The sequence below is a fragment of the Chenopodium album genome, chromosome 21, assembly GCF_948465745.1.
Source record: "Chenopodium album chromosome 21, dcCheAlbu1.1, whole genome shotgun sequence".
Taxonomy (NCBI): Eukaryota; Viridiplantae; Streptophyta; class Magnoliopsida; order Caryophyllales; family Amaranthaceae; genus Chenopodium; species Chenopodium album.
The window spans coordinates 39,422,724-39,434,616 of record NC_137854.1 but is presented as its reverse complement, the minus strand read 5'-3'; the positions used below and the strand labels follow the sequence as shown (position 1 = coordinate 39,434,616).

General features: G+C 34.9%; 1 protein-coding gene across 1 annotated transcript; it reads right to left on the bottom strand.

Moving 5' to 3' along the window:
* Positions 1 to 1,366: 1,366 nt before the first annotated feature.
* Positions 1,367 to 10,383, bottom strand: LOC145600924 (alpha-amylase 3, chloroplastic-like). The gene is made up of 13 exons (XM_081656794.1): positions 10,008 to 10,383; positions 9,565 to 9,695; positions 9,202 to 9,256; positions 8,991 to 9,107; positions 8,774 to 8,894; positions 7,442 to 7,797; positions 6,177 to 6,859; positions 5,781 to 5,970; positions 5,076 to 5,182; positions 4,627 to 4,876; positions 3,507 to 3,629; positions 2,470 to 2,637; positions 1,367 to 1,912 (listed from the first exon to the last, which is right to left on the bottom strand). Exons 1-13 carry the CDS (start codon positions 10,272 to 10,274, stop codon positions 1,754 to 1,756), a joined length of 2,727 nt encoding a protein of 908 aa, XP_081512920.1. The 5' UTR covers positions 10,275 to 10,383; the 3' UTR covers positions 1,367 to 1,753.
* Between the last annotated feature and the right edge of the window lie 1,510 nt (positions 10,384 to 11,893).

Genomic DNA, 11,893 nt, shown 5'->3' with positions numbered 1-11,893 from the left:
TATTGTTTTTGGTTTCAAAAAAACTGAAAACTGAAAACTGAAAACGAAAAACAATGCCTGAATTTGTGGTTTTAATTTCTAATTTGGGTAGCTTAACTACGGTTTATTAGGAAAATCAAGAAAAGAAAAAAAAAAAAAAAAAAAAAACAACCCTTCTTTGGCAATTAGCAAAATTATTGGAAAAAAATTCACAGGACATGCATGTCTATGTTGCCAATTCATAGGAATTATTGGTCGAAAGGAGCATATTTGTGAAATTTGGCCAGCTTTTAGCATTATAAAGAAAAATTCTTCTAATTTATTATAAAGAAAAATAATACAATGTACAAGGGAACGTTGTAAATCGAATAAAGTACTAAATATTAGTGAAAGTTTTTGAAAGAAATGAGACTTTTACTTGGATACGGAAGGAGAAACATATCTAGTTAAAAATAATGGCATACACTTAAATTAATAAAATGTTATAGAAATATACGAGTACTTAAGTACCGTATGATATTTTAAAACCTTTAAAAGCATTTATGTTTTGAAATCTAAATTATTTCGTCCATATTTTCAAATTAATGTTATTATTTGTCAAACCTATGCTCTTTTTTTTTTTACATGGAAAAGATAATGAGCATGGTGCTCCTCAAGTGCTGATATAAAGTTATAGACATTGAAAGATGCCCTAAATGTCCTCAAACTTTCATTTAATCCCCGGTTCTTTTTTTCCATATTTTCAAATAATCGAGTAATTATGCTTTGATCATTACTATACTACGGAGTAATTGTTATTTTCAAACGTCGTCCGAGTTACTCAAATCATAAAGGTTTTAAGATTATTGTTGGTGGTTCACATTTTAAGCCTATCTATTTTACTCTTAACTTATCACATGCAAAATAAAATAAATTTACGAAGTAGATATAGTCAAATTCATTAGGGACAAGGGTAAAGAATAAGGGAATCGTTACCCCTAAATAGCCTCTAGTAAGATTTATTCTCATTACCTTAATCATGAAGCCAAACCCGTACCAGAGTTATGACTAGACCAGGCCTTGCTTGCTTTGGTTAACTGTTTATTGGAAATATAGGAACAAGGCATACTGCATATTTAGACTTTGGAAGCTCCTGGTCTTTTATATGTTTATTTTTTAATATTAGCTCCTGGCTATGCTCATTGTTTATCTAATTACACCAGCATGTACTTTAGGATTATCAAAAAATAACCTGGTGGGTGACTGGGTGGATGATATTTCCACCCACTATGCTGAGTTGATGTAAAAACTGCATAGAATGTTATTGTACAAATTTTAGACAAACCAGAATACATGCCTGATATATTTGTACCTAACGAATTTATGATTAGATAAGAGTGCAAAAAAGTAGACAGAATAACATACATTTATTCAGAATCAGTGTGAATAAACATGATTATCCTGTTGTAATGTAGAATAAATGGGTTTTACAGTTTTTGCCAGTACAAGGTTAACTTGCATCCTCTGCTTATTGAAGAATGTATATACTACCAGCACTTACATGCTGAATAGCAACATCATGTTCATACTTAATCATCAGTAGATTGCAAGAATATGCCAGATACACTGCAAAGCAGAGCCAATTTCTGCAAATGCAAACCATCCTTCCTGATTTTCCTGTACAATGATAGATCGGCCCTGTGCATTTGTGATGGTTACTTTACTACATGATCTACACTGAGAAATTCCATCCCGAAAGGCTCCTCACTTTGATTTTAAAAAACTCAGGGACTTCTCACTTTGCTTCCCAAACCTTGTAATCTCTGCCCTCAACAGCCACAGACCATTGCTGGGGCCCACTTGGTGGCTCGTAATGACCAGGTCCAATTTTCATGGCCACTTTATCATCTACAACTGCTGCGTATACATCCCTTTCTGCTTTGGTTATCTTAACCTGAAAAAATCCGGCAGGTAATTTTCAGTCATATACATCCCTATATGTTTTTGTTCTTCATGTCCTGGCAGTCTAAATAGCACTGTAATTGGAAACAGGGTGCAATAGTGCAGCCTACTGGGTAGAAAACTTTAATATGTAGTATATGTTTAGAGGCCATTGTGTCCTGATATTGGCAATGGCTCTCTAGGAAGATCTATCAGGGGCAAGGGGTGGGGTGGGGGTGGTTTGGATTCAACTGTCTGTAAACATCCTGATCTTTGTGATTTTCTCATGAACTTTATATTTCCATTATAATATTATATGTATGTAATGTATTTTTGCTCTAATAATAAACGACCATACGACTAAATGAATTTATATGAGCATTGTTTTCACTTATGAGAGGCCACATATAATAAGGTCAAGTTTAGAGGTCTATAACTTCAGTACCATATGAAACTTATCAGTGACATGGTAAATAGCTAAATAAATTCTTTTTGTGACTTGAATAAACTATAAAAAGACGACCAAACTTACGGAGAATCTCAAATAATTAAGATTCAAATGAGACTTACAATGCTCCTGCAGCTGATCTTGTTTTTATTTCGGACAGAGATAAGTGCAGATATCTCAGATTTGTAGTCTGAGAAGATGTGGTCATAGAAAACTGCTGGTGTTCCAGGGTGAGTCAGGATGTAAGCATAACCTTGCATTTCCTTGCCACCGGGAAATCTCCAATGACCCTTCACAGAAGTATACAAGTAAAGGGAGTGAGAAACTGCAATTTAGTTAACAAAAATAAAACATGCTTGCAAACATACATGGAAGATCAATGCTAAAATGATAAGGGCATTTCTGATATCCTTATATCATTGAGAATTGCTAAGAAATGGACCACGCAGATTGAGAAAAAGAATTCATCAGGTATGAACCTGATGAAGTCAGGGAATAAATGTCCCACTTTTGGATATCTTACATAATCAATATCCTAAAACAAATGCCTAACCTTCATAACATCTAAAAACTTTCTCCAAAGTTTGAAAGTCTTCTGTGCACAGAGGGATCATTGGATTGAGAAAGTGCAAAATCATTTTGTATTGACATAATTGCTAATAAAATGAAGCTACCTTGGAAAACTCAATGAAATCTTCTTTTACCTACGAAACTTTCATAATTGATCTTCAAAGGTAGGCCATCAGTTAAGGTAATTTTGCTTATTACCGTATAAAAAATACATACGTGTTACAAAGTATACAATACATCAATACCTATATTTTCTTCCCAAGCAAACATTTTAAGAAAGATTATTTATAAAAATAAAAATAAAGAATCCAAAGTAATCAACAAGATAAGCGAAATGACAAATATCCTGAATTTAGCAAAAATGAAAATAAATGCAGAAAAAAAATGCCAACGTATAAGGGATGTAAGAGTCTGGAGCACAATTGGAAACAGAGCATTATCCACCAAAATTAAGGAATAGACCACAAATTTGAGAGCAAATAGACCACAAATTTGATAGCATGGAACAAGGAAACAGTCTTGAAAACCAATTTTGCAATCTTGAGCCTCAATCAAGACATGATAAAAATAGAGAAAAAGAAGTATGAACCTGGGTAGAACCAGTATCGTGATTTTCAATGAAGGTAACAGCGCGAGAAGGCCACCAGCCAACAACCCCAGGCGGTTTTCCTTTTGGATCTGACAGACGCCAATATTCACACCTCTCCAGGACCTGGGGCAAGTGACATCAGTTAATGAGCACAATTTAAAATTTTCTTGTATTAAAAATATTAAAATATGATGATTGAACTGGAATAAAAGCTGTGCAAGTCCATTAAGACCATTCTGACATGCTTGAAGCCAACAATAACAAGAGATGATGAACATCGCATGCAAGTAGGCTCCTGAGTCCTGAGAAACTCACCTCTACCTCTGTCATATTAATCTGTTTTACATCATCCAAGTTCACAAATTGAATAAGGCCATGGCTCTAGTTTTTTGCTCACCTTAAAGGCTTAAAGAGGGGAGAGGCAAAGTATGTAATAATGATTAACAGTGTTAAAAATAATAATGCTCCACTTGACTATGCTTTCTTATTGCTGACTTTGGTTGGGGAGGAAGGCACAGGGTGAACTCGTTGTACCTCAAGCACTGGGTAAATATGTTGTAGGCAGATGTGGGGACTGGTCAACTTGACTTGACAAAAAGCCTTGCCAAGATGGAGATCTAATAAGATAGTTTTAATGTGGGCTGGAATCTTCTTCCATAACCACTTTGTCATGCATATCCAAAGGGGATGATGGTTACAGTGTTGCCCTAGGGAAGGTAGGGTATGCATAAGAAAAAAATTGCTCTCCCAAATAACTACCCTCAATGCAACCTAAGATTTTCCAAACTCTTCCCATCACTTGTTCACCCAGATACCCTCCATCCTAAAATGCCATACACGTGAACAAATCATCTATACATCAGATACACAGATGAATTCGGCTGCTGATTGCTAAGGGAATATAAATAATGTGGTACAGAATATAAACAAGAGATATACTTCATGTATCTGAAACTTGGCAGGCATAGCAATCCAAACTTTATAGAGTTAGAAATAAAAATGAAATAACAGGATAGCTATGTAGCATAACCATCTATGATAGAATATATTAACCAATATGTAAAAGATGAAACATATTTATGTTATCTTCTACTTTTCTAGCAATTGAATAGATACATACAGAATGGAGAATCCCTTTTGTGGTGACATCAAATGCACCCGCAGTTCCACCAGTAGCATTAATCCAGTCAATAATTCTCTGCCTATGAGCATCTTGATCGTAATCCATCTCTCCATACGTATAGCTTAGTGAATCCCAGTACTCCCCAACAGCAAAGTAGGGCTCACTAGAATCGATGTAGTCCTTTACATAACCACCCCAAAATCCACGCACAAAATCAAGCCTCCAGCCATCATAGCCGATATCTTTCCTGCATTTTATGTTACCAGAAAAATAAGAGTAATTTCATAGCACAAAGCATGCAGATTATAATAGAATAATTGAAATTCATAGAGAATCACTAATATAAAATATCTATTATTTGCTAAATTAGTCTTGTAGCTTCAGTATAAATCCCAGATTAAGAATAAGTTGATGATACATTAACACCGAGCAAGTGAGTGACTAACCTCAGCCAGCGTAGCCATTCTTTAAGATCATTTCTTACAAAATCTTGTGAATGATCAATGTTCGGTGCAGCATGAAAGTTATCTCCACTACTCTTATTACCTCTACCCTGGATAGCACAACCAAAATCTAAGTCATATAGGAAGTCTAGAATACACTATGCAATTCATAACACAAATTCAAATTTGAAATGGAAACATAAAATGCACATAATAGGTACCACTAAAGCGTTGATTTTCAGTGTCAAGAAACCATAAGAGTTGCATCCTTTATTGATGCCAGTACACATAGCTGAATATTGATACATAATTGAATGTGTATTAGCAACGGGTATATATATGGGTTCTTGGTGCATATAGCTCAACTAATAATCAAGAAACTGCTTGAAAAGGGGCACGCTAGCTGCAATCAAAAGTCCAAACCTTAAAGATAGAAATCCCTTTTTTGGCACTATAAAAAGTTTCTGGATTTTCCTGTCAAATGTTTAAATCAACCTTGAGGTATTTATAATTATTTCCATCAATTAGGAAACCACAGCGAGCAAATTCTAATTACAATGTTTACCCAATTAATCTTGCAATTAGGTAAAATTCTCTACCACATTATCTTACTTTGGAAAGTCCAAGCAGTGACTGGATATCAAAGGGAAAGAATATGTATATGGATAATTCACTTTAATACAAAAAATAAATAAAAATGGTAGAAACCTGGAAATGAGGATCGTCAGCAACAACTGCGCGATCATCCCAGTTAAGGCGGCCTCCAAAAATATTCCAAATACCATTTTCGTTTTTAAAGTGTGCACAGCGATGATTTATAACAGCATCTCCAAGAACTTTAATACCAACTTTATGAAATGCCTTGATAACAGTCTTCAGCTCATCAATTGTACCATATCTATTTCCCAAAGTAGTGACAGCCAGAAAAAGAAATGTAGTCATGAACTCGTCTAAACTTTACATGTTAAAAGCACATTAATGAGCTAAGTTTTCATCTTTACTGGAGAGTAAAATGCATGCCTTCAAATATAGAATAATAATTCAGCTAGAGAACTGAAAGATCCTTCACTTATAGCCAAAATAGTAGTAGGTGACAAGGCTAACCTCGAGTTTAAGTTGTAAAGGTCTTTTGGCATATAACCTTCAGGTGATACAGATTCAGTGGGTGGTGGCAACCAAATTACAGTAAAACCTAGTGATGACAACTCAGAAGCTTTTTCAAGGAGCTCCATGTACCATCTTCCAGATTTATGGGACTCCCAATTGAACCCCTGGCATAGAATTTCAAAGCCACTCCCTGTTCCAGAGCAAATTTCAGTTGGAAGTTCTACCTCTTCAGTTTCTAAATCAGCTTCTACAGGAAAGGTTGTAGTAGAGCTTCTGTAGATACTATATGCTTCTGCAGCCAACTTCTCGATCTCTTGTAGAATAGTTTCCTGTGCTTCTTTACTTTTTCTTTTCCATTTTGTGTCAGAAGAGATGTCAGTACCTAATTTCCGTATCTCTTTGATTATTCCATCTGTAAAAGTAGTTTGAATATCTTCTTGATTTTCTATTGGTGGGTCTTCATCCTTTGTCACAGATCCAGAGAATGACTCTGAAGATACCTTCTTATCTATTACATCAGATGGAATACCCACACTTTGGGTCCTGGAAAGAGGGATAAAAAAATCATTTCCTCTATTGTTCAACCATACTTCATCATTCACCTTCAAGACAAAAGGAAATCCAGTAATTTCTTTATCTAAAGTAAAAAGTCCATTAGCTCCAAATCCGTCTCCTTTAGCCTACAAAAGACAAGAATGAAGCTGGAGATTAGACACTTCATTAAGAAAGAAATTGTGTCATAAAGAATGGATCAAAACAAACATTGTCCTGATGAAATTAAAAAGAAAATATATGCTTTACTAACTCGGTCATTATAATTTATAAATGGCACTACACCATTGACAGCTTAGCTTCAGATATCTATATCTTTAGCACCCTTGTCATTGCAAGCCAATATAGTGTACAGTTGATAACAAGAACATTGAGCTAGCTTCCAGTGGACATTCAGTGATGCAGATTAATAACATGGATGTAGAAAATTACACGCTAATGGTAAAGTTGTAAAGTAGTAAAGGAAGAAAATTAATTTTGAAGCATAAATTTTTTTTTTCAAATTAACCAGCAAAGAGGAGATAGGAAATAAACAATAAAAATGCAGATTATAATTATTGATTATGTACCATTACCTATATTTTAGATGGAATAAAAAGGACACTGAGGTATGGACCTGAGGACTAATCAACAGTATGTATATGTATAGCAAAATATTGAATTTAATTAGATATACTCTTCTGCACCTCTTTATAATTCAAGTTTCATACCTGCAATTTTGTGCGCAAAGCCTTATCCTTAAATACTTCGGTATTTGGTGGATGTGGTGCTTCAGGTACTTCCCATTTCATAGGATTGTCTCTACATACTCCCCAATGAACAACAACATCCCCTGACAAATCAGTTTCCAAAGAGACAATACTCTTATCCGTTTCTGAGCATTTTCTCACTGAGACAAACAGTGAATTGCTAACAGGAACTTCTTTTACTACAGACTGCTCTTCATAAAACCCTTCAAGTATTCGATTAGCTATAGCAAGCTCAGGTGACGCTTCATCAATGCCTTCAACGTTACACAGAGGTCCTTCACTTTTAAGAAGCATATTAGACAACTGTCCAAAAGTTCCTACATCAAGCAAGACCAAAAGAAATTGTTCATAAGAGCCCTCTCCATTATACATCTGTTTTTTACAACATAAAGAGAGCAATTATGTGCTTAAAATATTGTTTATCTATATTAAAGTCACTAATTCAGGAAATCAACTTCGGAGGCCAAATTAGTGATGTCAACACCAAATGAGCAGCAATTATAATCCCAACCGACATTGCAGAGATAAATAACAGAAAATTCAAAGAAAACCAACAATCTAAATTTCACTTAATAGAACTGTCCAAACCCAGATTACTTACTGGCTATTTAATTCTGTCAGTTACTTAATCAGTATAGAAGAAGGTTCTGCAGTTTTCATAATTTACAAATTAAATCGACCATCTTTTTAATTAAAAATATAGAATTGTGGACGTACAAATCATAAAGTGTACAATACAATAATGTCAGTTAGCACAAAGACAATTGTAAAAACATGCTTCATATAATACCCAATGAAAGAAGTTATTTTATTAACCCAAAAAGTTCTGAACCAAGAAAAGCAATGAGATCCCACTGATAGAAAATAAAACTAACTAATTAAGCAACTATTCCCTCTATCCCACTGATTTCCCCAAAGGAGAGAATTCACTTTTTTAAAAGTTGGTTGAAGTTTGGCATATGGAATTCTTACTTTGTCCTTTTCCAAGCTTTTATGTCTTATCCATCTCTTTACTCCAAAAGGAGTACGGGACAAACACAATAGGACAACCAAAAAAGGAAACTAGAGTGATCTTAGTGGGACAGTGGGAGTATTTGTCAATCATATGCTCTAAGTGAGAACCAGTATGCAATAACATCATAGAGAAGTGTACCAAATATTGTAATTCTTCAAGGTAATATATTGCCATCATTCATGTATTATTTAAGGAAGGAATAGAGTCAATAGACAACAGACTGTTCAAAGCCAAACAATAAACCTCAGTCAAAAAATTGGCATCATGATATATTCCACCTGGCCATGAATCAGATTCCCTCCTCGTTCCAACAACATTCTCATCATCACAGAGATAATCAACAAGAGGCACCACAAAATCCATCCCTTTATGCTGATACCATGATCCAGTTTCTTCATCCTGTTTAAATTGTGAACATGAAGGCAAAATAAGATACAGCCAAAGCATAGGGTTAAGGGTAATATATACACAAGCTCTAAGAGTTGAAAGAATAACCTTCAACACAAAATTGATAGCAGCAATTTTACTATGGCAATTGAAATCAATGGTCACTTCATGAAGACAGCCCTCAGATGAAGATGATTGAGCCAATGGTGTCTCTATAGCATAGTCCTAAAATTTTACAAATGGCCTTAAAATAAACATTATACACACAGAAACAGTAGCTAAAAGACATTACAAGCTCTAAGACTAATAGCATGAATACCTTTACAGCAACAGAACCCGGAGGCCTCATTTCGCTTGGAGGTTGATCCCACTCCCTGAACACCCATCAAAATAATAAATAAATTAATGAATCAACCTGCCCAACAAACTGAAAACAGGAAAAGGAGTATGGGTGTGAATCAAGGCATCAACTTCAAGACCAACTGCAATTCATGAATCAGAGGGTCAAACTAAGTGTTATGGTTCAAATGAAGAGTCCAAATAACACATTGCAATTCAAAGAAAATCCAAATTAACCAAATACAAGTATAAACAAAGATCATAATAACCAAACTCATACTAAGAAATCCGTTCACATTCAAACATTTCAAACACAAACAATATATTGATGGAAAGAAATTACCTTCCGACATCACCCACATAATTCACACCCCAGTGCAGAACCCATTTCCCTGGAAGAGTGCACCCAACTGTCAGTATCCAACTATCTCCATCCTTCCCTTGATCCAGTCTAATGCATATCTTGCCCTCCACCTATACAATTCCAAATCAATCAAAATCTATACTAATAAACATTTTACCAAAAACTAAACAACCCAACTTTTAAATATGTACACATATAATTCAACAATATCATCAACCCCAACTCAACAATATGCATAAAAAGGTTTTTTTAAAAGAAAATCATCGAACAAGAAGAACCCATCTCACAAAACCAAAAAATAAGATACATAAGCAAAATTATGATCACATCAATTTAGGCAAAAATAATAGACATTTCCATCAAACAACAAAAACCCATATCATCAAACATAAAAATATGAATTGGGTAATCAAATTTCAGACCTTTTGTACCAATGGCAACTCAAATGTCTCACTGTAAACAAATTCAGTAGGTTGTGAGGTAACAGGAAGAGTACTAGTCGCAGAACAAGCAGTAACAAAAAGGGGTTTTGAACGTCCATAGCTAGAATAACTCCCACAAATTCTAGCTGCCCTTGAACTGAAATTGAGTGAAAAGGGTAACAATTTCCGAGGATTAATTGGATTAATTCTGGGACATGGTTGTCTGAGAGAATGATGAAGAAGAGGCTCAATTGCAACGGTCGGCATATTAATTAATTACAGGTTTTCCAGGTTATCAGGAGGTTAAAAAAGAGAGAGAGAAAGAGAGAAGAATGGATTGGATTGGTTATCATCTGGATTTTTCAGTTGATTTTTGCCTTTTAATAATGTTGCCCATGATTTCCATTTAGGTTCATAGATCTTTTTCAATGGGACCTTCATTTCTTTAACTTTTTCGCAATCACACGCTTTCTCTCTCATGGTACACTAATTTTAGATTTTTTTATCTGGTCGACATGAAAAGTACTTGTAAATGAAGTTTTGAGGTGCAACTTATTTTATTGGATGGGAGAAGATCTTGTAGAGCCGTTTATGATGTATTGATGTTAGTGACTTGGGGTAATTAGGGGTCATTTCTTATTAATTGATTCGAACTAAACCGAATTGATATAGATGGAGCCTCGTTAATCTTTTACTCCGTACTACTTTCATTTCATTTAATATAAAACGAAGGTAGTAGATAAATAGTTAATATTTATCTTGTGGTTTATAAATAAATAAATGCAACAATGTAGATCAGATATGTGATGTTTGTATTCGAAGCCTAATAGTAAAAGGTGATGAGTTGGATAAAAGCTTAATTAACTTAACTGCACAACTAGTTAACTTTGTTTGTTGACTTGACGGTATACCGTGAAGCCTCCTCCATTAAAGCTTCCCTGATCTCCATCCAACATCCACCGACACCATCATCTTCACCATATCCATATTCCACCAAGGACAGATCTAGAAATTTTATGTAGACCGGTCCAATTTTTGTAAAGCTTAAGTATAAATTAACTTTAATGTATTTAATGTTTGATTTTTATGACAAAGTATAAGAAAGATTAAGAGAATTAGTAAAAAAATAAAGAAAAAAAATGGACTAGCTGAGATTTTAACTCGTAACATACATTCTATGAAATGTGAGCAATAGCCAAGTTACATTCCTTTTTACTAGTGTGCAACTTAATCTTGTTATATGTTGTTTAGATCATTGGGGGGGGGGGGGGGGGGGGGGGGTGCCTAGGCTGGCCACCCCCTGGATCTGTCTTTGCATTTCACTAACACCATCTTCCTCTTCTCTAACTTCCACCTATGACCGGCGGCTTTACCGCCAAATTAAACTAAAACCCTATGAATAAAGAGTAAAATTAAGAGCATGGTCAACCCCAAATGGTAGGAGTGATGTCCGACATCGAAGTTGCCATTAAGCTTGTTTTCGAAGATGGTATTGAAAATGGTGAAGATCGGCAAGGAGCTTTGGTGGAGCTTCAATGGATGAGGAAGAAGAAGCTTCAATAGAGAGTGGAGGAAGGAGCTGAGTACAGAGTACTTCAATAATGGAGGAAATTGTCTTAATCTTGAGCAATGTATGGTAGGTGAATGTTAATTGAGATTCATGACATGACAATGTACCCATGTTAGCACTTAGCAATGACAAAAATACAGCCTTACCCCCTTTAAGTAAAAAGGTTGTCCGACACATCCCTTGATATGTTTCTTTGTTGATAAATTAAAAAAATCAACTTGTTATTCTCATTGATATACTACCATCATTTTACACTCGGACCTCAAATTTGTCTATAATCCTACTATCTTAAATTATACACACCCCTAATCCACCC

Excerpts from the sequence above, each read along its gene's own strand:
- LOC145600924 (XM_081656794.1), bottom strand. The coding sequence starts at position 10,274 with ATGCCGACCGTTGCAATTGAGCCTCTTCTTCATCATTCTCTCAGACAA. Across the intron at positions 9,696-10,007 it reads AGTTGCCATTGGTACAAAAG|GTGGAGGGCAAGATATGCAT; the intron begins GTCTGAAATTTG and ends GGAATTGTATAG. Across the intron at positions 3,630-4,626 it reads CAAAAGGGATTCTCCATTCT|GTCCTGGAGAGGTGTGAATA; the intron begins GTATGTATCTAT and ends CACTTGCCCCAG.